The sequence below is a fragment of the Notothenia rossii genome (genome assembly GCF_949606895.1).
Source record: "Notothenia rossii genome assembly, chromosome: 4".
NCBI classification, from domain to species: domain Eukaryota; kingdom Metazoa; phylum Chordata; class Actinopteri; order Perciformes; family Nototheniidae; genus Notothenia; species Notothenia rossii.
Window position 1 is genome coordinate 26,684,756 of NC_136902.1, and position 23,220 is coordinate 26,707,975.

Sequence of the window (23,220 nt, forward strand, 5' to 3'; positions counted from 1 at the left end):
GTGTTTGGCAGGGAAACAGTGAAGTAACAGAGAAATTAGAGAAACATAGGATAGAAATAAAAGCAGGCAATTCATTTTGGTAAGGTAAGTCTATTTTATATGTTGTTCAGGTCTGGGATTAACTGTATTAGCAAACTACACTTAAATAAGCTGATGAAGAAATATCCACTAGTTTGTAACTTTGATAGGTTTCATTAGTTCTGGTTGTATGGCTTTTCCCGCAGATCCAAAGTGTGTGTGTAGCCAAGAGCATTAACGTAGCGTGAAATTCATTGTCTGGCTTCATCCCTGCCAAAGCTGCTGCTGTTGCTCTTTCAACACCTCACATTGTTAAATATGGCAAGGATTATTAAACAGTATTTCAACACATGTCGAGAGTGAGAAAAGAGGGAAACATAAGTGTGACAAGATGACAGAAACTAAGTAACACAAACCTACAGATGTATAGTACAGTATAAGAGTATAGTGTGTGTGTGTTTGTGTACATTTGTGTGTGTTATATTAGTCTCTTTCCAATTGAATGGATTAGATTTTATAACATTTTTCACAAGTTAAATGAGGTGTTCCAGCCTTTCATTGTGCGTGTTTGTGCATGTGTGTGTGTGATTGTGCTCGTGTCTGTGTGTTTGTATTACTCTATGTGTGTGATCGTGTGTGTTCAGCATCTGTAAATCTAAGTGATGCATGCTGGCCGTCGTTACAGAGCTTCAGGGTTTTGTGCATGTACTGGAAGATTGAGCGTCTGTGTGTGTGTGTGTGTGTGTGTGTGTGTGTGTGTGTGTGTGTGTGTGTGTGTGTGTGTGTGTGTGTGTGTGTGTGTGTGAGAGAGGGAGTGTGAAATCCATCTCTCTGTACTGCTGCCAGCGCTCTGCCTGTGCCATCGTAATTTGCATTAGCGCTGTTCATCTCCCGCTTTATAATGAGTCATTCTTGCTGATTTCACAGCAGTGATTTACAGTATTCTAAGAAAAGCACTGCAGATCGTCTGTAAAGATTACGATTTTATTACTGTCTTAGCCTCTTTTAGCGGCGCTGGTTAGAGATGATCTTTTGTATTATGTCTTGAGGCTCTGGCTGTGTGTGGAGTCATTCTGAACTCACCGATGTTTGGAGCAACCAGCGCCACAGGGTTGAGGTAGGTGAGCTTCATGTTCTGGGCCAGGTTCTGGGTGTACTGCTCCAGCAGCTCCGTCAGCTCCGCCGGGCCGCCCCCTGGGATGTGATTCTGACTCTGAGCGAGAGCCCGCCACAGCCCCGAGGTACCAGGACCCAACAGAACACTGCAGCCTCGCACCAGGTTCTGTATCAGAGGGAGGAGGAATGTTTAGTGATAGGAGAAAGGAAATGCACAAGAGTAGGTAGTGGAGATATGTTTTTCAGCAGATAAAGAGACAACAATAATATATAAGATCCAAAAAGTATACATATCAAGATGTTGGATCAGAAGGGGAAAATGGAGATAGTAGATATGAAGAAAGGGGATTTTCTTTGCAGAAACCAGCTAATACTACCCAAAGGATGCAGACAATAAAGCTGAATAGAGGGAGTAACTTGAGTTTGAATCCGTTTCTGGTCGAGGACATAACAATCTGATGTAAGGTTCATTATCGAGCAAGGATCATGGGCAAAGAATGTGCACACAAAACCTAAAATCCAAACACGTCCTGACCCCAATTATAGCTCCGTTTTACCACAGTGATGGTGCCATTAAGGCGCATCGTCCCCGTTTCATTTCATAAACTGGTTATATATAGTCTAGACTGCACAGCTTTTCAAAATGTTCTGAACAAACAAAAGAGTCATCTCAAAGATCAAGGGAGAGAGAGAAAGAGAGGGAAATGCTTCATGTGATTCTTTGCAGTCTGACTGCGCCAGACCCAATAAAGCACTGCAGTCTCACATGAGGCTCTGGGGAGAAGAAATACACGAGAAAACCCTCAGACCAACAAGGAACACAATATAGACTGTATTATAGGAACGACGTAGTGGATTGTAGGAAGAGTCAGGAACAAGGACTGTGGGTAAGGAAGTGGCAATGAGAAGGAAAATATAAAACATATAGCTATAAAAAGAAGGTTAACGTTGGCTCAGAGATGGAAGAAAAAGAGAGAAAGGTGGCCTGGAAAACACATTGATAGTTGTGATTGGAAGGAGATGAGCAAGGAGAGTGATTGTTGAAGGTATTGGAGTATTTCTGTAACAGGAAGTTTGTGGAGAAATTCCTGCAAAAAGTCTTGCGCATCATGATTTGACTGAAGTAGTGATAGCAAATAGGTAATGACATTTGCAGTCCAGTTTCTGTTCATAATCATGAAGAGTTGAGAAAAAGCATTAACTTAAATTATATTATTCAGATTGAAAATAGGACTTTCCTCAATAGAAATGTAATATAGGATCTTAAGCTCCACACCCTGTCAGTTTGTATACTGGGCAAGAGCTCGGATTGCCTGTTTTTATCTACCGAAATATAGAGTTTGAAAAACAATACAGAAGCACAGAGCTGCAGCAGATGAGAGGATTACAGGCTGAGGAGAAGCAGGGCACACAGGGAGACTGGGAGGCAGCATGGCACCGGTTACAACATAGCTCTAAAAAACATGTCACATTTTGAACCAAACCATTTTTAAATCACATTCGATTTCTTAAATTGTATTTCTTTATTAATAACATTCCCATCTCTTCTGACCCTTCATTGTTGTAGATTCCCACTATGAGAAATACATTACCAACCAGTTGGGCGGTACAATGGCGTCCGAATGACAGATGTTTGATGAATATTTCATTCACATGATATGTGATTTTCTCTGCCTCATTATAAAACAAATTTGGCATATTTTTGCCGTGTACTTGATGAGACGTGAGCCCTATCTGGAGGTGTGGTACTCTCCGGATAGATCGGATCACAGCTTGACAGAGAGATTTCTTCCTCATCTCATCGCCAGGTTCCCCATGTGAAGACTCCTCTTGCCTCCCTTCCTTTGTTTCTCCTGCAGCCACGGGGCTCCGCTACCACCGCTGGGTTACTATAGTAACTGTGTTCTACATTACCTGTTTGTCTGGCCTAAAGGCTGCCGCTTAACGTGACGTGTAAAGTATTACCAGATATATGATATCTATTTTTTATGGGTGAGAATATATGGGCTGCCTGCCGCTCCACTCCAGCGGTGCCAGGGTAAACCAGAGCCGCCTCATTAACTCAGGATGATGATATGTGGGCAGCACGTTTTACAGCCCGAGGTACAGGTTACAATGAGGCGAGTTCAGGTTCTGTTTTCTAGGAACTGCAAACTGAATATACAGTATAAATCATGACTGTACAAGTGTGGCATCATAAGGCTGCTTATATTGCTTTAGAGAAACACTCCAAATGTTAAACCCTAATGACCATATTTCTGATTTACTGTCAGGGGAAAGAGTAAAGTCAGATGTCAGGCAGGAAAAGGTTTTCATTTCACTCACTACAGCATGATGTTAATGCTGCTGCTGTGTTGCTATAGCAACTCTACTTGTTAGCCAATGTATTGATCACAAGCAGCAATACACTGTACTAGGCGTGAGGCTCTGATGCTCTCGAGTTCACCAACCAAGTACTCATGTTCATTTAAGATCGATTAGGAATGAGTGTTTATAAATAATTAGTCATCATTTAGACTTTATTTAACGAGTCAGGCTCTGACAGATGCTGTTTGTAATAATAGGGAGTAAAGATATACTGTATGGGATGGCATCCCTTCTCTTTTATTCACAGTGAGATAACGGCAGCCAGTGTGCAACAAGTGTGTATTAAATCAGAGAAATGGGAGTGCTTTTTATTTCATTGTTCACCTCAGAGGAAAAGATGCGCTCTTGCTTTAAGTCAGTGAATGTACAGCACAGTAGAAACAATGTGACAACCAGACCTTATGCCATCAACTGCAAGGAGCTTGTATTGCTTATATAGAACCACAACATAAACAGAGTGAAGGTCACTGGATCTTTTAACGCTGGAAATATTTTAAAATGCCCCCTAATACACAGATTGTTGTGTATTAGTGTTCAAATTTAAGTATTTTTACAAAAGCTTAACTATATTAACTAAAATGTTTTAATTTAATTACAAAACGACAGAGATGATACTAACACACCTACTCAGTTTCTATAGCAACCTGCTCTTAGCCCCAACAATGACTGTATGAATAATTTCAGCTCTGCGTTATACTGTAGTTGTCATCAGGTGGAGAAATATTTCCTGTTAGCATGCTCCCCTGGCTCAAGTGTAGAAAAATTGGAGAGCCAACGAAATGCCTTTAAACTGCCCTCAATGGCCCCGGCTGAATATGAATCACCTCTCTCTGCATAAACGTGCTGGAACTTATTCTTCAGATAAAGGTAAATAAATGACGATGTCAGGTAGTCTGAGATTACTATTCAACACTATACTTCTCATAGAAATACTGTACAAAGACCTCAGCCTTAAAGTCCTTATCTTACATTAAAAACTTTTTTTGGCAGTTGATTTCTGGGGGGTGTATGCAACAGATAGTCAATGTATGTTTCTTTATTTCATACTGAATAATATGTAAAAAAAGGAAAAATATTAGGTCCAATAAAAAAACTTTGCTTCTGGAAGCAGGCCATTTCGTGACGTCACGTGTGGTTCCCGGCTGCCGCTGTCTGGCTCCCTGCTGCCGTCCGGATCGCACAAATCGCTCCCATTTCTCCCGTAAAACCTTCTCTTTCGGGAACAAATGAACGGTAAAACCATCCCGATTGGTGTTGCTACACCCGCCAACGACACACCTCTTCACCATGATCCGGAAAAAACAAGACAAACTCGGAGATAAACACTGATACACAAAGTTGACATGCGGCTATACCAGCAATGCTACACTGTGTGATGCTGGGACGGGCTGAACTCACCAGGATTCGCGGAACCACACGTGACGTCACGACACAGCACCAAGCAGCGGCAAGTTTGAATCCAGACTTTTCTGGATACCTCTGAATTTGACCCATTTTCCCGATATTAACAAGTGATTTACAGCAAATAGGAAACGATATTCGATCTATATCACGTGTTACTGGAATAAGACCCAACAAGTTAATGCATTTTGAAACAGTTCTATGATCTTTCAGCTACAGTAAATTACGCAAGATAAGGACTTTAAGAGAGAAGAGAAAGTAAAAAATCTTGAATAAAAAAACAATTGATATCAGTGATGCATTTCAAACAGAATGGCATAATACGTGTATTACACAATGTAATACTGTAAGTAACAACTATGGAAAGACTTTAACAATGTTCTTTATAAGAAGATCAGAGCCACCATTGTTGGAGGCTCTGTGTGTCTGGAGCTGCACAGAACTCAAGCATTTCTGGAAAAATGTCAATGCAACTATAAAAACCAAATGGGATATTCTGTTCCAGACACGTGTGCCATGCTGTGCCTTGGGTACACAGAGGCCCTGTTTACCTGGCAAAAAAAGCTTATAGAAATCGGATTTATAGAGAACAAGAAAGTGGTATACAACTGAGCCTCCAGGGAAATAACAAAGATTCTATTCAATGGAAATGCCGACATACAAACTAAAATATAAAGGCGATATGTACCACAAAACCAAGGAAAAATATCAATACGTAACTGAACGCTTACTTTTATCATGATATAACTGAGAATGTTTTGCTGTTTAGCTACGTATTGCATTGATTGATGCTCATGATGTTACTGTACATCCAGAGCTGGAAACGCAATCAAGCTAATACTTTACCATGACTTCTAATAATTCTACTATTACTTTTATTACTACTACTGTAGATGGGTACTGTAGCAAAGTGTAACAATGTGTGTTTGAAAGACAGAAAGAAACATTTGATTAATTACATTTTCCCCACGATTTGAAATTAAATTCTCCCTCTTAATGAAAATGTTTACAGTGTTGTCAGCATGTCAATTTTACTTTACTGTTTCCATAGCGATGTGCAATGTGTCAACTACTGACACACGAGGCAATAAATTGAAACCATGTGAGATTGGGGGGGGGGTTTACTTAATATTGCCAGCCACTCACTTGTGATGCATGGACATCTCATTTGTTGTCAGCTAAAGTTGATGTGTACGCTAAATATTTATAGCAAAATGATACGGAGATCTCTGTTGGCACCTTTATGTCAAAACGCTGACACGCTAAAATGATCCTCAGCTGAAGCGGCCGTATCAGGTGAAATGAGACGCTGTCAGTTAATTTGGGAAAATGACATGTTGCAGTATTTCATGAGCTACTGTCACTGCATCGCCATAGCAACATTACCTCCCATATCAGAAAAAAAAGACATCATGCTGAAGAACTCGTCAAAGCATCTGTACACGATATCAATCATATCTGCAGTTTTAAATAACAGCATGTCTTCTGGCAGACTGTTGTTGCTGGTAGCAGTATATTGTATATAGTGGAAATCTGGTATAGTCCTTAGAATAACCTAAATAACCTATAAATCATTACATTTGTGATAGTAGAATATCAAACCCCAAAATTCTATCAAGTATTAAAGTGTGCAGATTAGCTAGTTGTTACTGTACACTTGTCTTTGTTAACAATGCCAGGTAAGTCTGTTCAAACAGAGCGGATAGAGCGGCAGGGAGGAGTTCATAACAAGCTAGGATTTCCATGCATTGAAATCAACTTCACAGAGTATTGGATTCACAATCACCATCTTGCCTGTCATGTTTCATAACTTGGACATTTGATGCACTTTAAAGATACTGTAAATGTACCTCTCATCAATATTTGTGGCTTGAATAGGAAAATGTTTAATTACCAACACGTCAATACAACTTCAAATGTGACCTTTAAGAAGAGTTTGCTATGGTTTAAAATCATTATTCAATGAATGTGTGCCTCCTGACAATGCTGCTTTTCGGTATTGTTTATCGGATTTCAACAGCGAGGTGAATCATAAATGCCAATTACATCCCTTGTTAATGGCAAATACTCCATATATTCCACCATATGCTACAGCAAGAAACGTAGCTTCACCACTGCCCTCACTCTTACAGAGACGTATGAACAAATGTCAGAGTGACTCACAGGGAGAAAGGAAACGCAGTGAAATTGATAATTGAATCATGTTCCTTTTCTTACTTCATTAAAATGTGCGTCCTGAGTAGCGGTGAGTCCGAAGCCGGTCTGTTGGGTCTCAAAGGTCAGGAGGCGGGACAGCAGCCGCTCGGCGATCTGCAAGTCGTTGCCGTAGAGTCGGGTGGTTGCCTCTGTGACGTCACGGAGCTGGTGAGCCAGTTTCTTCTCCATGATGGTGTTCAGCTCCGTCTCGTTACGCTCCAGAGAATCAAGCTGAACATGCAGACACGAACAAAACAGTTAATACATCCACTCTTTAAATGTATTTAACATTGACTGGAAATGAATATGAAGATATAAATATGAACAGCAACGGTACGGATTGTCAACAAGCATCGTAGTTCATGAAGTAGCTTACACATATAAAATATCTAACCAACCCAATACAAGTACTAGAGCAAGTCTCTTATCCACCTCTATCCCAGGTCTGATCTGACTTAAAGTGTGCCCCTTTCTGTGCATCCTGCCACCAAAAACATTTTGGAGATCCATAAGATAATATACAGAAAGTCCAAATGGATTGCATTTATCTTTCAGCTACATCTTAGATTAGGCCAGAATTCTGCACTTTTCACGGTCACGTGAAAATGTCACGGACATTTTAGGACCCATTAAGACAGTTGTTTAATTGTATAAGTATAATTATTAGTAGTGTAATTACTCCACATACAGCAGCATTGAGCTCCACAAATGGAGGAGAGGTGCAGTTGTAAAGGTCCGGCTCCAGCCATCCTCTCTCCGCATCACAGTGTCTGATAGCTGCACCTGTGAGGGGGCAAAACACAAAGACCAGAACTTACACAAGGTTGCATGTGAGTATATGCATATCTAAGTGTTTAAATGCATTAGTGTGTACTGACCGACAGAGCCTTTGGGGCAGGGCACTGCGGCCGGCAGGTTGAATTTGGTCCGAGGCCACCAGATCCCCTGAGTGATGGTCTTTGGACAACCGTCGTAAATAACTGCAGAGAGAAAGAGGAAGAACAAATATTTTAAATCATTCTTATCAGTTCAATGAACTTTTAATAACATAACAAAAAGCCATTAAATATGTGGAAATGTTTTTAATTTGACTCGCAGGGAAGAAAATAATAAAAAATGAGAATGAAATACCAGCTATAAATTAAAGAAAGTAATTACAAAATGGAATGTGGAGAGTGAAGAAACTGCACAGAAGAAAAGATCCAAACAATTATCGGGGGCTAGGTAGAAAGAAAATTAATATAATCAACAGTTCTTTTGTGATTTCAGGCATGAACTAAAGTTTGGACAAAACAAAAGCATATTGAAAGCCAGAATAAAAGAAGAAACTGATATCCTATTATAGACTGTAATAATATTAATTTCGGTTAAACTCCATGAAGGATTTACTCTGCATAAAGACTGGTTTAAAATCCTTCTTGGAAATCATACATCGTCTCTCACACGATATCGTTTTTGGTCTTACATGCCAAGGGAATATTATACTAAAGAAACAAAGAAGTATCAAATTGTTTTGGCTATTTTTGGAGAGCCACACTGACAAAACTAAAAGACTTAAGCCGGCTTTGCAAACTATTGTTAAACAGCAGATTTCTGGTTCAATCCTTTGGTTATTTTTGTCAATGAACTTCATAGTACCTTTAAGATAGTGACACATACTTAGCGAATTAGTAAAAGTGTATAAGCAGTTGGCTGAAAAACAATTTCACAGTTCTTTTCCCCAATCGACAGATACTGTATGTCTCAGATGTGATGCTGAGCACATGGACCAAAAAATAGATACATTACTTGTTATTATTTGTTGGGTAAAACAGAGTCATTTAACATGTCTGAAACAGAAGATATAAACCTCCTCACCATCACATCCTGTCGTTGTGACCTCAGCGAAGGGGCTGTCACATGCGTTGCACTGGCGACCAATCACGCCGGGCCTGCACTGGCACTGGCCTGTCTCTGGGTCACATGACCGTGAGAAGGAACCCACCGGGTAGCAGTCACATGGCAGGCAGGTGTCAGAGCCTCGCGCACGGTAGTGAAACTCCTGAACACACACACACACACACACACACACACACACACACACACACACACACACACACACACACACACACACACACACACACACACACACACACACACACACACACACACACACACACACACACACACACACACACACACACACACACACACACACACACACACACACACACACACACACACACACACACAGGGAATGCATAATTAGGCACAGTGATCAAACTCAATCAGACAAATGTAAATGTCATGCTGCCAAGAACAGTGCCAGTGATTACATCATCCCAGGATTTACAATAACACAGAGGATAGGGCTGTGACAGGGACGTGACTACAAGAGCAACAGTTCATGCGTGATGTGAAGAGAGCCAGAGATACAGGAAAGAGGTTAACTGTTTAGTTTGCCAAACTGAGGGAAAACAATTATTAATAATAATATATATATATATATGCTTCTACATTCATCTGCTGACGGTAAAAAGGATTCTCTGTGTTTATATGTCATTTGAATTATTTCCAACTAATTAATGAAACCCCATATCAGGCCCAAATGATCAGAGTAGCGTTTCAGGGTATTCTTAAATGTCTTCGAACATGTCTGAAGTGGATCTTTAAGGAGAGTTGTAATTACCAAACAATCAGCCTGTAGCAGCGTTGTGTTGCATTTTATAAGCAATTTGTTCTTGTTTTATCGTCTTAATCATGGACAGGGCACTAAAGAGTCAAATCCCCAAACATAATAATAATACAATTTAAAAAAACGGTTTCAACAAGAATAACACCTTTAAAGGGTCCACAGTGTTAATTGCAAACGTGCGCTCAGCACAATTACAAATATTAAGATGCACTTGATTATCTTGAAAACAAAATATGTTTTCTTGAACTGAAGGGCAATACACACTTATTAAAATCACTGTGATGCTTGAATACAAGTGTTTCTATATTGTGAGTATCAAAAGCTGTAAAAAAGCCTTTATTTCAAAGCACGGTTCTTTATAGAACTAAGAACAAGGAGCAAAGGGCAACATCTGGTTAAGTACGTTGTTCAAGGGCAAAATCAGAGATTAAAGATTAGGGTCAAAAAATCAGATTAGGGAATGGATAAAACAGGGTTAAAATGCTAGCTACACACAAACATATATACATACACATGTCAAACAAAGCAGAAGTATAGATGTGTAGGGATGATCACTGTATCATGGTTGAATTATTTTATATGTCTGGCTTAGTCTGTCGGACCGACACACTGCGAGATGATTACTCTGTCTGGGATAAACCAAAGTGAGAGTTACACCACTTAAGTCCTTCTAATCCTGACAGTATTAGTATGAATGCCATGATGTGAAACGTCATAGCAGCAGGTCTGTAAACACTCAATAGAGCTTTGAACAGCTACCGTACAACAGTTGGGACGTATGATGAATATATCCAGTAAATAAAAAACATCTATATTTAATAGAAAAAGAACATTCATTTTTAGAGCAAAAATAACGGTTCTATTCACAGATGTCGGATTTTCACGTGTGTGGTTACCTTGCAGTGACAGAGTCCGCTGGTCTTGTTGCAGTCGGGGTCGAAGCCTTTGTTGGCGTCACAGTGACACGGCCCGCAGGTGGGAGACCCCCACCACCCCCTGGGACACTGGTGATCGATCCTGCACACACGAGTAAGACCAGGATTCAGTAAGGAAAAACAGAGCAAAGGGGCTGCCGAGCATGTCCAACACTCTGATTTGCTCATCAAAGGAACCCTCGGATTTCTAACCAATAAATCAACTGATGAGCTTGACACAAAGAAAAGAAAGAGAAACACAGTTGGTGAGAAAAGGAGAGGTGGGGGAAACAAAGAGAGGGGTCACACTGAGAGAAGGTATTGATAGTGAAAGGTGCAGGAAGAAGCTAGAGAGGAAAAAAAGTTTAAAGAATAACAAATAATTCAGCTTTCAGTTATAGACCGTCATTACATTTAAGCAAAAATACCTGTATCTATTCATTCAGATTGAATACCTGTCTGGTTTATAGTTCACTTAGCTTTGCTCACATCTGAGTTAATGTGCTCTGCTTCTGCTCTCTCACTGTGGATCACTGAGGAGATGAATGCTCTTCACAGTATGTGCAGATTCTTCTGTGCGATTCTTTATTGTTCCTTACGGGGACTTTAGAAGAGGTAATCCAGATATCCCTGATCTTAATGGGATATAAGAATAGAATATTTCTCCTCCTGAGTTTTTTTGATTAATCTCCGGACAAAATGTCTTTATCAAATGAAGCGTCTCTCCCTGCTGTGTATTTTGGCTGCTTTAAGAGCTCATAAGGCAAAACCAACACAAGCAGAGCCAAGCGCTTTGGCTAATCGTAACTGGGAGAGAAGCTTTGCTGACTTTGCTTTGATGAATATGTATTTCCTACAAACTATCAGTTAAGATTATGTGTGTTCATTATGTACACGGCAGGGCTGTACATCCATTTTTATTGTTATGTCTTGAAAGTACAGCAAAAAGTGATATTTTCAAGGGTTTTATTTTGATTGACCAGAAGTGAAAATAAAAATGTGAATGTTGAAAATGAACAAGCTCAGAAATGTAAAAAGTACGATTAATACATTATTAACATTATCGTCTTTCTTTTGAATGACTAATTGATAAATGTGATTCAATTGAGTTAGTAAGAAGTTGATTAATGAGCCAGACTTTATTTAGTGTCTTCATTCGAGAAGAAAGAGGGCAAATTACAGCAGCTAGGGAAAAGAGAGAAGGAGGCACATCAAGGGAAATTTAAAGAGAGCAGACATATATTTCATCAGCGGCTGAACAGTGTGTGTCTTTGTGGAAAACACACACCAACTGGATCAAAGACGAGACACACACAGAGAACAGATCATGAGATAAACTTAAAGCTGTGCAGGTTTCACGGGCAGGAAGGAAAGGAGTAAGGGGTGAGGTCAGGGTCACGCTCGCTCCACACACTGTGCGTTTAGTGTGTGTTGGTGTGTGCATTGTAACATTAAGTACACACTCATTCCACTGTGGATTACATGCAACGCTAGAGATGTGGGAGAACAAGGCAGGACTAAAGTACAGAGACACACACACGCATCAAATAATTTTAGACCGTGTTGGCATTTGGAGTTCAAATGTCAAGTCAATTGTGTGTGTGTGTGTGTGTGTGTGTGTGTGTGTGTGTGTGTGTGTGTGTGTGTGTGTGTGTGTGTGTGTGTGTGTGTGTGTGTGTGTGTCTATGTGTGTGTACCTATGTTGGCAGTACTGTCCATAATGGTTGTCTCCACAGTCACAGGTGTATCCGTGGGAGGAGCTGGGCTTCCTGTGGCACTTCGCCTCGTTTTCGCAGGGATTCAGATGGCAGGCGTCAGTGCAGCCTCTCCCATAGTAACCTGGGGGAGAGAGAGGGATAGGAGGAGGGGAGAGGATTACTTTCACAACCATTGACACACTTCAAGTCATACACAGACACTACCTAGCAAAAAATGCATGCCTATTTCCTTCTTAATATAGTTATACTGTATATAACTAGACCAAATGTATGATTTTCTACATGGATTACATTAGCTGGAAATACACAGTGTTTTAGAATCCGTCAAATCAGAATGAGAATCAGAATACCTTTATTAGTCCCACAGAGGGGAAATTTGCAGCGTTACAGCAGGAAAGACAGCTTAGTGTTGCATATCTTAAATGTGTTAAAAAAAGTACTAAGTTATAATATAATAAACAAACAACACAACAATATGCTAAAAAAGTACTAAGTTATAATATAATAAACAATAAACAATATGCTAAAAAAAAAGATAAAAACAAAAAAATCATTTTCAAAAATACAGATCAAAATCAAATCAAATCTACAAATCAAATCCTGTAGCAAAATGTGAAATCTTTATCAATGTATGTGTTCAGAGGTCATAAAGGAGGAGGGTTGTACAAAAAAATGTCAAGACTTTTACACCAGAGAACGGATATGTTGTGCTGGTATCGGGGTTTAAGACCCTAAAAGAACCTACGTTTAGTAAAGGTTGTTTTTGGTTAGAGAGAAAAGGAACATAATATAAATAGAAGTCAATTTGTGATAGCTTTAACTCTACTGTATCATAATATCAGAGAAGTACATCTGTTTGATATTTAAGTCTTCAACCAATTTAGGCTTTATGAAATACTGCATTAAATATTCTTAAATAATCAAAATCTCAAAAACTCAAAATGATCAAACAAAGGCACAGGAATTCAAAATAATGTCTGTGAAAAGATCCCTCACATTTACAATCATGAACAAAGAGCACAACACAACATACATTGCAATTTAATTATGCAGAACGCCGCTCAATTTTCCATTCACGTACCAGAAAAAATTATCTGTCATGTTACAAGTACACATCTCAAACATCAAACAGCGATTTCAAAAACGAAAACGCCACTCTCCCGACACACTCCAGCTGTGCCACAACTGTGCATTACAGTGCTGCCATTCACTGAAACACAAAGCACCACTGCATCTCAAAGAAAAGCATCACTATTGCTCTAGAAAAGAAATATATAAAAAGATAGATATTTCAAAAATGTAACCACAAACAAAAGTTGAGGATTACAAATAATGCCCCAAATGGTGAGAATAATGTAGAATAGTGTGTCAATACACATAAAAGAGGTTTTCTGCAGCAATATACGCATGTAAAGCTGCTATTCTGAAAGAAGCTCGTGTAGATAAAGCACGTGATAACTCTAATGAACTTCACTTCATTTTTGGGCTGCAGCACTTTGCCTGTAGAAGAGGAAAACCCATCCACGTCGAGAAGGAAGCGAGGTGATTGGATTAAGAGCAGCAGGCCTTGAGCCGATCACCACTGGAGGAGAGGGGAAGCGTTGAGGGGGAGCTAAGCTACCCCAGCTATGACCTAAAAGGCTATTCCACCAACCAGCCTGCTCCTGGCTGGTGTTAGGTCGCAGAAGATTGAGACTCAGGCTGACCCAGTGACAGGACAGTGGTTCCACTCTTGGCTTCCTGCATCAAGCTGACGACGTGATGTGGGGTGGCTGCAGGACAGAGAGCAGGACTCCGGTGAGACGAGAGGTGGTCGACTCAAACTTCAGTGGACAATGTTTTACAGTTGTTGACTTTGGTTTTAAAGATCCTCTAAGAAATTCCCCATTGTTTTACCTTGTTAACATTCCTCCTGTTTAATATTTAAAGCATGCATTCAGGAATGCACTTTTTATATATTTTCTTTCGTCATGTTTCTCGAGTATGGCACAATGGATTAAGCCACAACTGCATTTTGTTGTGGAACCCTTTGCTGCATAATGACAATAAATGATGCTTGTTAATGCCCTTAAAAGGGCAACTGAGGCAGTCAGATGAAGTATGTGGTGGCCTTCAGCTGGTGCAGCCATTGGGCTTGATGGTAATCAATCCTCTGGACCAGTACTAACTGTGCAGTAACACACGCAAAAAGGCAAACACATGTTCTGGTTCAGTTCAAATTGTTCTTATATGTTTGTGGATATATTTGGGATTTGGACAGTTGGTTGGACACAAAACTATTTGAAGATGTCATCTTTGGCCAGGAAATGTACTATTTTCAAACAATTTATAAACTAAATTGACCTAATAAATCAAATAATCAAAAACCAATTATACTGACATGTATCCTGAGCTAAAGATAAACTCATTAGAAAAATATGGCGTCGTTGGAGAAAAAGTTGAAACGCCTCTCGCGGTAATAGTGGAGGAATTTTCCTACGTTAAAGCGCAGATAGCTCACTTCCACCAGCCACTTTCCCACAATACACTTCAGTGTGCGCCTAAACAGCACGATGAACGAAGCCGTCACACTTCAATGCAATCCACACACACACACACACACACACACACACACACACACACACACACACACACACACACACACACACACACACACACACACACACACACACACACACACACACACACACACACACACACACACACACACACACACACACACACACACACACACACACACACACACACCACACACACACACACACACACACACACACACACACACACACACACACACACACACACACACACACACACACACACACACACCAGCCTCTTATGTGGTAATACAGGCGAGCACATAACACACCTCTTTAATCTGGTGACTAAAGCCGAGTGCTTCAGACACACTTCGGAGGGTATTTAGCACAAATAAAGAAGGCCTCTCACCCAGACTAGCTTTTCGTTAGAAAATAAAATAATTGCTGTATTATTTAGTCTTTAATGTACCTGTATTCATAAATTAAAATATGATTTAACCAAGGGGCATTATAAGACATTATGGAATGGAAATAAAATATATTAAAAAAAATTATAATCAATGGTATTTGAATTATTTTGTATCCATTGTGGTTAATTGATTTGTATTCTTATTTAATCTGGTTTCTATTTCTTTCGTTACAGGAAGCTTAATAACCAAAGTGTCTCAGGGTTTCAATTCCAGCCTTGGAAACGTTGTTGTATTTCACAGTCCTATCTCTCTGTCCTTCGTTATTACGGTCTGTCATCTGTCACGTTGAGGCGCAAATGTAAGGAAGGAACATTACAAAAGAAGATATTCACACATTCAAACTGGCACAGAGGAATGAGTCATATTATTGTAAAACTGGTATACATTAAAATGTGCCAGAAAATGCAAAAACGATTTCATAGATTGAAGTCTGACTGAAGCTCAGTTGCTCCAAGATAAAATACTCACATCAAGAAATAGAAAACAACAATGTCATTTGTTTAAAACAAGGCATTACATTCGGCGCACTGATCACACTGACTCTTTCACCAAGGAAATCTCTGTCTCACACATACAATCCCCCCCCCCCCCCCCCCCCTCCTCCCTCAGCATCGACTTCTGCTTTCAGGCTGCTTTTTCATTTACCAGCATTGAATAGAAGGACGTCCCTATAGATTGATGTGTGAAGGAAGTGTGTGAGCGGCTTGTTGAGGTCTGCATTCGTCCCTCTGGAGCTGACAAACATATGTGAGGTCTGCTTTAATGTGTTCCTCTATAGAAAACACAGAAAGCGCTTTGCTTTCAGGACTGTGGCCTTGGCCTCAGCTTTGGACACACATAAGGTTTCCAAGGACAGTATTCTTTACATATTTCTTCCTGGCTTAAACCATTCTTTGTGAAACTGCAAACCCACACTTTCATTCGCATGCGAGACACTATAACAACACACACTGTCCTTGCTTTTTATAAATGTTATCCAACTTGCTCTTTCTTTGTCTTGCTTGAAAATATTTCAGGAATTATAGTTGTATTATTCCTGAAAAAAGATAATTACAGCTATTGTTCCGTTTCCAATTATTCGTTTCACTATTTGAGTTCACGTACAATCAAACCCACACACAGGTCTGATTATGGGATTACACGCCAGCACCCACCACCCACACACACACACACACACACACACACACACACACACACACACACACACACACACACACACACACACACACACACACACACACACACACACACACACACACACACACACACACACACACACACACACACACACACACACACACACACACACACACACACACACACACACACACACACACACACACACACACACACACACACACACACACACACACACACACACACACACACACACACACACACACACACACACACACACAGTTCTGTTTCTTATTTGTTCCCTCACGTTCCTCACTCTTGGTCTTCACTTCGGTCCCTTTGTCTCAAACACACACACTCCATCATCTTCTATCTGCCGTATGCATCTTTACACTTTCACCATGGCAACTGAAAGAGAGAGGCGTTGACAGCCTTGCTGTTGTCAGACTCTTATAATGACACTGGCCTTGTCAAAACAATATGAGGGAGACAGAGAGAGAGAGAGGGGGGCTTGAGCCGATAAAACGAAAGATATCTGTAAATCATATGTGTGTCTGTACTTTTTTGTCTGTCACACTCAGGGTCTTAAAGTGTTTTTCCTAAGCTATGCCTCTCCAGCTATCTATGTAACTCACAGCTTCATGTCTGGCTTTAGACACTTGATTTGACACAACACCAGCTTTGTTTCTCTACATTAGAACCACAATCAGAAAGAGAAACAACAAGCATCTGTTCACTGAAACATCCATTCCACCTCTGTGTATCCAACTTTCTCTCTCAAAGAATAATAGCATCGATAATTCAGCTCAATGTGTATGTCCAGTGGTCCCTCACACTGATAGTCCACATAAACATTAACATTGTTGGTTTGTTTACTGAAATAACAGGTTGATTTTGGAGTTTACATTTCAGATATCAAGCAGAAAGTGTAGCTATGCTGACTATAAAACTCAGGTTAACGAGACCTGCAGTGTGAATAAACAATGAGGGCCGATGAGTTAAAGTAAAAAAAGAAACCTTGCCTGCGTCAGTGTGCACCGAGTATTGATACACGTAGGTCAAACTTTCTTCAAATCGCATATTTCTGAAAAGCTCTCCAATGTACTATTCATATATCAGTACAGCAGAGCCAAATACCGCTACATTCTAGTTTTAATATCAAACCTGATCAATAAATACCATTCCTAAGGGAGGAGTCATTTGTCACAGAGAACCACTTCGCCCTGATTCAGCACCTTGAGGATACTGCAGGTTGAATAAAGGAAATCCAGCTTGAAACTCATAAATCTCTCCTTTTCATCCCAGAGGGTCCGAGCTCAATATGCTGCAGCTGCACACCACACCCAAACCCAACAACCTCATATAATAGACTTTCTGATAAACTCCATCTGAAGAAATATTTATGTGGCATGTGTTGTTTTCAATCACACATTTAATGTTGCAACATAAAGGAGGAAACATTGATAAATTATTTATTACTACAGTAAGAGCGGTTCCTGTTCTCAAATCCTGACCATATGTTTTCTACACGTCATTGAGTTGGTTTTTAAACAGCTCTGGGAACTCAAGCAGACATAAATCAACCTGGCTGTAATTTATCAGATTCAATTCAAATTCTTCCCTCTTGTAAATTAGCCTGAAGCAACAAGCTGAGACTGCCAATGTATTCATACACACACAGGCGTACATACTCTATGCCTACTCATAAAGGAAGATGAGGAGGACAGATGTCTCGGTGCTTTGTCATGCAGGACCTTGTCTCCGTGTGTGTGTGCACTGCATGAATCAGAGGCACTGATGAGATACCCATTGGGCAAGTTTCAGCATCAGGACAAAACACACACACATAAACACGCACATGAAAGGGAATTATTCAGAGTGCACCTCTCCTTTTTTTATTTTTCGCTCCCTGCCCTTATTAAACTTTGATTTGTCTCGAAACAACATTCATTGTTTAACAGTCTCCATGTTTAATGCTCATTGTGTTCATTAAAGATAATGAGAGACAGTGTTTACAGTAAATAAGTGCATGCCTATGAAGATGACTTGTGCATATGCTCTGTGTGTGTGTGAAGGCGTCAGTGTGTGTGAGTGCAGCCTCTCTCTGCCTGTGTTCTCCATGTTAATGAGTCAAGGTGTTAGCATTAGCTCGCGGCTACTGCAGGATGCTACAGGGATAGCAGCGCCTCTCTGCTTCCTCTGCCATGCTGTTGGGCCTGAGGCTAGCTCACGTTAACAAACTTTATCCTCCATGAAACTCCCCTCTCTTTCACTCCCTTCCCCTCCGCTTTAATCTTCTGCACTCATTATCAAACTTTTCTTTCTTGGAAAACTTTCCTTTGATTTATCTTCTTTCATCTGGAGGAAGACAATGAGATCTCTAATTAGAAGCACTATTTAGTTTGGTTAAGTTAACTTACGGAGAAGTGAAAGAATCAACTTTAGTGCTGAGGCAGTCTGTGTTCAGCTATGAAGACACCAACCTGCCACCGGTCACTATTGGCTTGAAGCCTTGCCTCACTTCACGTCTCTGTGACTTATGGGGCTGCTTGTGGATGTTAAAATAGAACCGTGTACTATTTTGCGCTCCTGTCTTTTATGGCAACAATGAGACTGGCCAATCACAGCCCATACTTGAACTAGATAGCATATTGTTTTGTTTTTAATTCAATTAAAAGTGTTTTTTGTGCCTTTTAGGAGAAAATGTCCGACAATATTTCCAAAACATTTAGTGCTTTGTCCCAATCGTTACTGTTTATACAACCATCCATGAGTAGTATATGTCTTTAGACGGCAACAGGGGAAAAGAATAAGGTACAAACACCACCAATAGAGAGTAGAGGGCATTTGTTCATTTGGTGTTAATATGTTCATAAAGCTATCTCTATGTATAATGCACTGGTTCCTCCATTGTTTTCATTGTATTGGAAGAAGAGTGGAACTAGCCTAGTAAGGATTTTGATAAAGCCTGATAAGCATGATGTATGATGATAAAGCTTTGAGGGTATAACCTGATCCCAACTGTGATACATGAATAGTGGCTGTTTATCAAAAAGCTCACCCAAATGTTGGAACGTGTTATTATGTATTGACTGGAAATGCAGAATAGCAACTGTATTGAAATATAGCATCTAATGAACAGGCTAACAGAACATTGTTGTGTTTTTGAAGTTCTCAAACTAGTCCAGATGGTAACAGCACATCTCCAGATATATCTACGGACAGATCCATGCCGAGATGAGGCTGGATGGTGGCTGCTCAGATTGATCAACATAGAGTTTAAAAAGTTGTCTGGATACTTTCTCCATTTCCTTCTATTGGTGTCGTCTTTCAAGTGGTCGCTTTTTCATTATTTGCTTTCCAATCTGGGATCTTGTCTCTCTTTAATCACTAATATAGATAATCTCTTTTAATCATCTCTGCTTGGTTGGTCTGGTCTGTTTAATCAATACCAGAGAACTGAACTGCAGCTGTTGCTTCAGTAGCTTCTAATAAATCTTAAATAAACATAAAATATGGCTCTTCATCCTCTTCTTTGCCTTCACACTTCTTTCTCTATTGTGTTTGCATCTAATTTCCCCTCACTTGTATGGTATGTAAGTCTCATCGTGCCTTTCTGCCAGCTGTGTGTGGGTCTATTCCCAGACGTGTCACCAGTGTTTGATTTGACTTTCTCTCGACCTCTTTCTTCTCCTTTTTTTCATCTTGCCTCAAAACTTTGGGGGTTTATTTTACACTATTTCTGTCACACGCCTTGTTCTCTTCATTAATCATTCAAATGTTCAGTCTTTCTGTTCTTCTTAGCCTCTTTTTCATATCTCTGTATTTCGTTTTCCTCTTTCTCTCACCACTTTTATCTTTAGAGTGTAGTGTGTCCCTCCTCTTATCCTTTTCTTCTCCACTCTTCTTCTTCTCCACATGAATTCTTCCTCATTATGTTCACCTGACTAAGGAGGTTTTGGGAGTTCGCCTGCAGTCAGTCTCTTCCTCCCGGTCTCATGTGGATGAGGCCTCATTATGCGCTCCCAAATATCTGTTTAACCCAGTTAGAGCTCTGGCAGACACCTACGCAGATATGGCAGCGCTGTAATTATTCCCTTTTCCTGTCTCTCTTAGTCTTTTGGCTTCTTTTACATACGCCTTTAACACATCAATTCTCTCACATCCATGTCCAAAATGTGTTAAATTAAATATTATAAAACATTAGGAACATTTCCCTGATGCAAAGGATAGCATACATGCAATTTAACGCGCCCGAATGAAGTGCTAAATTGTTCTTGGCTGTGTCGGTTGGCCAGATTATTTAATGTATTAATTGGCAGAGTCAATAAATGATGATAGGCAAGCGATTAATAGACAGCAAGTTGTTCCAAGTCTTAAATTCCATAGTTTTTTTGAGATAGAAAAACAATCTGATCAGTCAATAATCCTTAGGTAATATAAAATAAAAAATTAATAAATATTGCAAATCCTTGCTGTTCCAATTGACTTCAGAAGCTCTCAATCATGAATTTATTATCAGAAATGAATTTGAAGGACTTCGATTTTTTGTTGTTTAACAGTAACTAATGATTTCAGCATTTTTTTAAGTAATTTTCCACGAATGAGGAACAACAAGATTTAAATAATTTACATATATCAATAATACAAAAATAAATGTCATTTATTTTACAACTTTCTTAAGTTAAAGTGTTTAAGTTTTGTCTCCTTTTTAAAAGCCCTTACACTGACATCACAACAACGGCTTGTGACATCATTCACACAGCTGCAACGGCGCTGTCCAAACAGTACAATATCACAAATGAACTGACCAATTGGCATCCTTCCTTCTCTGCTGCTTGTATTATTATCCTTTGTATTCACATAAATGAGAATATCAATTTCATATTTTCATTTGTTAATCCTGCTTGCTCAAAGATTCAAGGATGGCACCTCGTCTAACAGCAGCATCATCTCTGTGTTCACTCACCAGGTTCGCAGAGACAGGTGTGACGCTCCCATTGGTCGGTACAGCGGCTGTGGCCGGGGCATGGAGACGAGATGCAGGGGTTTCCAACATTACAGCCGGTCTCTACTTTCACAGCTCTGGAGGGGCGGGGCAGAGGGGGGGAGTCAGGCCGTACACCCAGCCGAACACCCTGTACAAAGAGAGAGAGATGTTAAAAAAGAAAAGAAATTGGCAGCTTCATTCATTTAATGTTCTAAATCTATCCTAAACTTGTTCCTAAGCACATTTGCATTTATTACAGTTTGTGCCAATATTTCCATCTTTCCCCAGCAATTGTTTAATTAATAGTTATTAGGAATTTCAAATCACCCACCTGTATGCATCCTTTTATCCCGTTCTGAACCTCTCCGGAGCCCAGCACTCCTCCCACATGCAGATGTTTCACCTTCAGACCATGAATCTCATTTCCCACTATCACTGTTCCCTAAGGGGGGAGAGAGAGAGAGAGTGAGAGAGAGAGCAAGAGAGAGAGAGAGAGAGAGAGAGAGAGAGAGAGAGAAAAAAAGAAAGAGAGAGAGAGAGCGAGAGAGAGAGCGAGAGAGAGAGAGATAGAGAAAGAAAGAGAAAGAGAGAGCGAGAGAGAGAGAGAAAGAAAGAAAGAAAGAGAGAGAGAGCGAGAGTGAGCGAGAGAGAGAAAGAAAGAGAAAGAGAGAGCGAGAGAGAGAGAAAGAAAGAGAAAGAGAGAGAGAGAAAGCGAGTGAGAGAGAGAGAGAAAGAAAGAGAGAGAGAGAGCGAGAGCGAGAGCGAGCGAGAGAGGTAATGGGACCCATGGAGAGAGGAATGGCAGAGATATTATTAATATTTATGGAAACTGAACACCTGAACAAAAATACACATGAGACACATTTGAGAGTATGATTATGCGACAACGTAGAACTCAATTTATATTTTATATGTAAATATCAAAGCAGTCAACACAACCGGTGAAAAAGAATCAGTCACAAAGGAAGGAAGTTCCTCAACCAACAAGCTTTGTTTAAACATATACAATAAAAAATGAACAGTAAAATAGAAAGAATCTTTGAAATGAAAGAATATAAAGATGTTTTCCATAAAAGATATATTGGAAGGGACTCTTTTATATTTACCTCAATATGAGTTAGTCGTCATGTTTAATGAAGTTTATGTCAGTAAAGCGGGGAGGGGGGGGGGGGGGGGGGCTGCAGGTTAATTGATTGACATCTTTAAATAAAAGAAAACAATAACATGCGGTCATTGTGGAGAAGGTCAATAGCCGACTGATAACACTGACAGTGTTGTGGAGCACTGCTGACAGGCAACTTAGCTTGCATCAACCATGGAAACAAATCAATGAGCCCCCTGTAGCACCGATTCAGCAGCAGAGGAAGACGGAGGGCGGGATCTGCCTGATTACAGCTGAACACATGCCAACAACGTTCACAGGGAATGACTGTTTAATTGGCAGTTACAATGCCAATGATGGTGTATTCAGAAACCTTTTCTGCGCCTCAGCGTAAAACTTGATGCACTTTGAAGGATAGCCTGGTGAACCACAATGGAAAGATGAAAGGCTTCACTGGCTGGCAGATCATTTAAGAATCAACATGAAAAACAAAGCATGTCGTTTTTCTTGAAGTAAGATAAATGTGAAAATAACACAGAGTGCTTTATTTTCTGTGTGCAGCATGCCTCTTTTAGAT

The 23,220-nt window shown here is 40.0% G+C and overlaps 1 protein-coding gene across 1 annotated transcript in view; it reads right to left on the reverse strand.

The window, feature by feature from the left end:
• The window catches only part of celsr3 (cadherin, EGF LAG seven-pass G-type receptor 3), a gene marked incomplete at its 5' end in the record, with an annotated part of 95,015 nt that overhangs the window by 24,907 nt on the left and 46,888 nt on the right, over positions 1 to 23,220 (reverse strand). Inside the window, 9 exons of the mRNA XM_079673636.1 lie at positions 1,102 to 1,300; positions 7,120 to 7,329; positions 7,787 to 7,881; positions 7,977 to 8,078; positions 8,956 to 9,139; positions 10,669 to 10,789; positions 12,384 to 12,525; positions 21,521 to 21,689; positions 21,873 to 21,983. Of these exons, the coding sequence (XP_079529762.1) occupies positions 1,102 to 1,300; positions 7,120 to 7,329; positions 7,787 to 7,881; positions 7,977 to 8,078; positions 8,956 to 9,139; positions 10,669 to 10,789; positions 12,384 to 12,525; positions 21,521 to 21,689; positions 21,873 to 21,983 (1,333 nt within the window). The remainder of the gene's footprint in view (positions 1 to 1,101; positions 1,301 to 7,119; positions 7,330 to 7,786; positions 7,882 to 7,976; positions 8,079 to 8,955; positions 9,140 to 10,668; positions 10,790 to 12,383; positions 12,526 to 21,520; positions 21,690 to 21,872; positions 21,984 to 23,220) is intronic.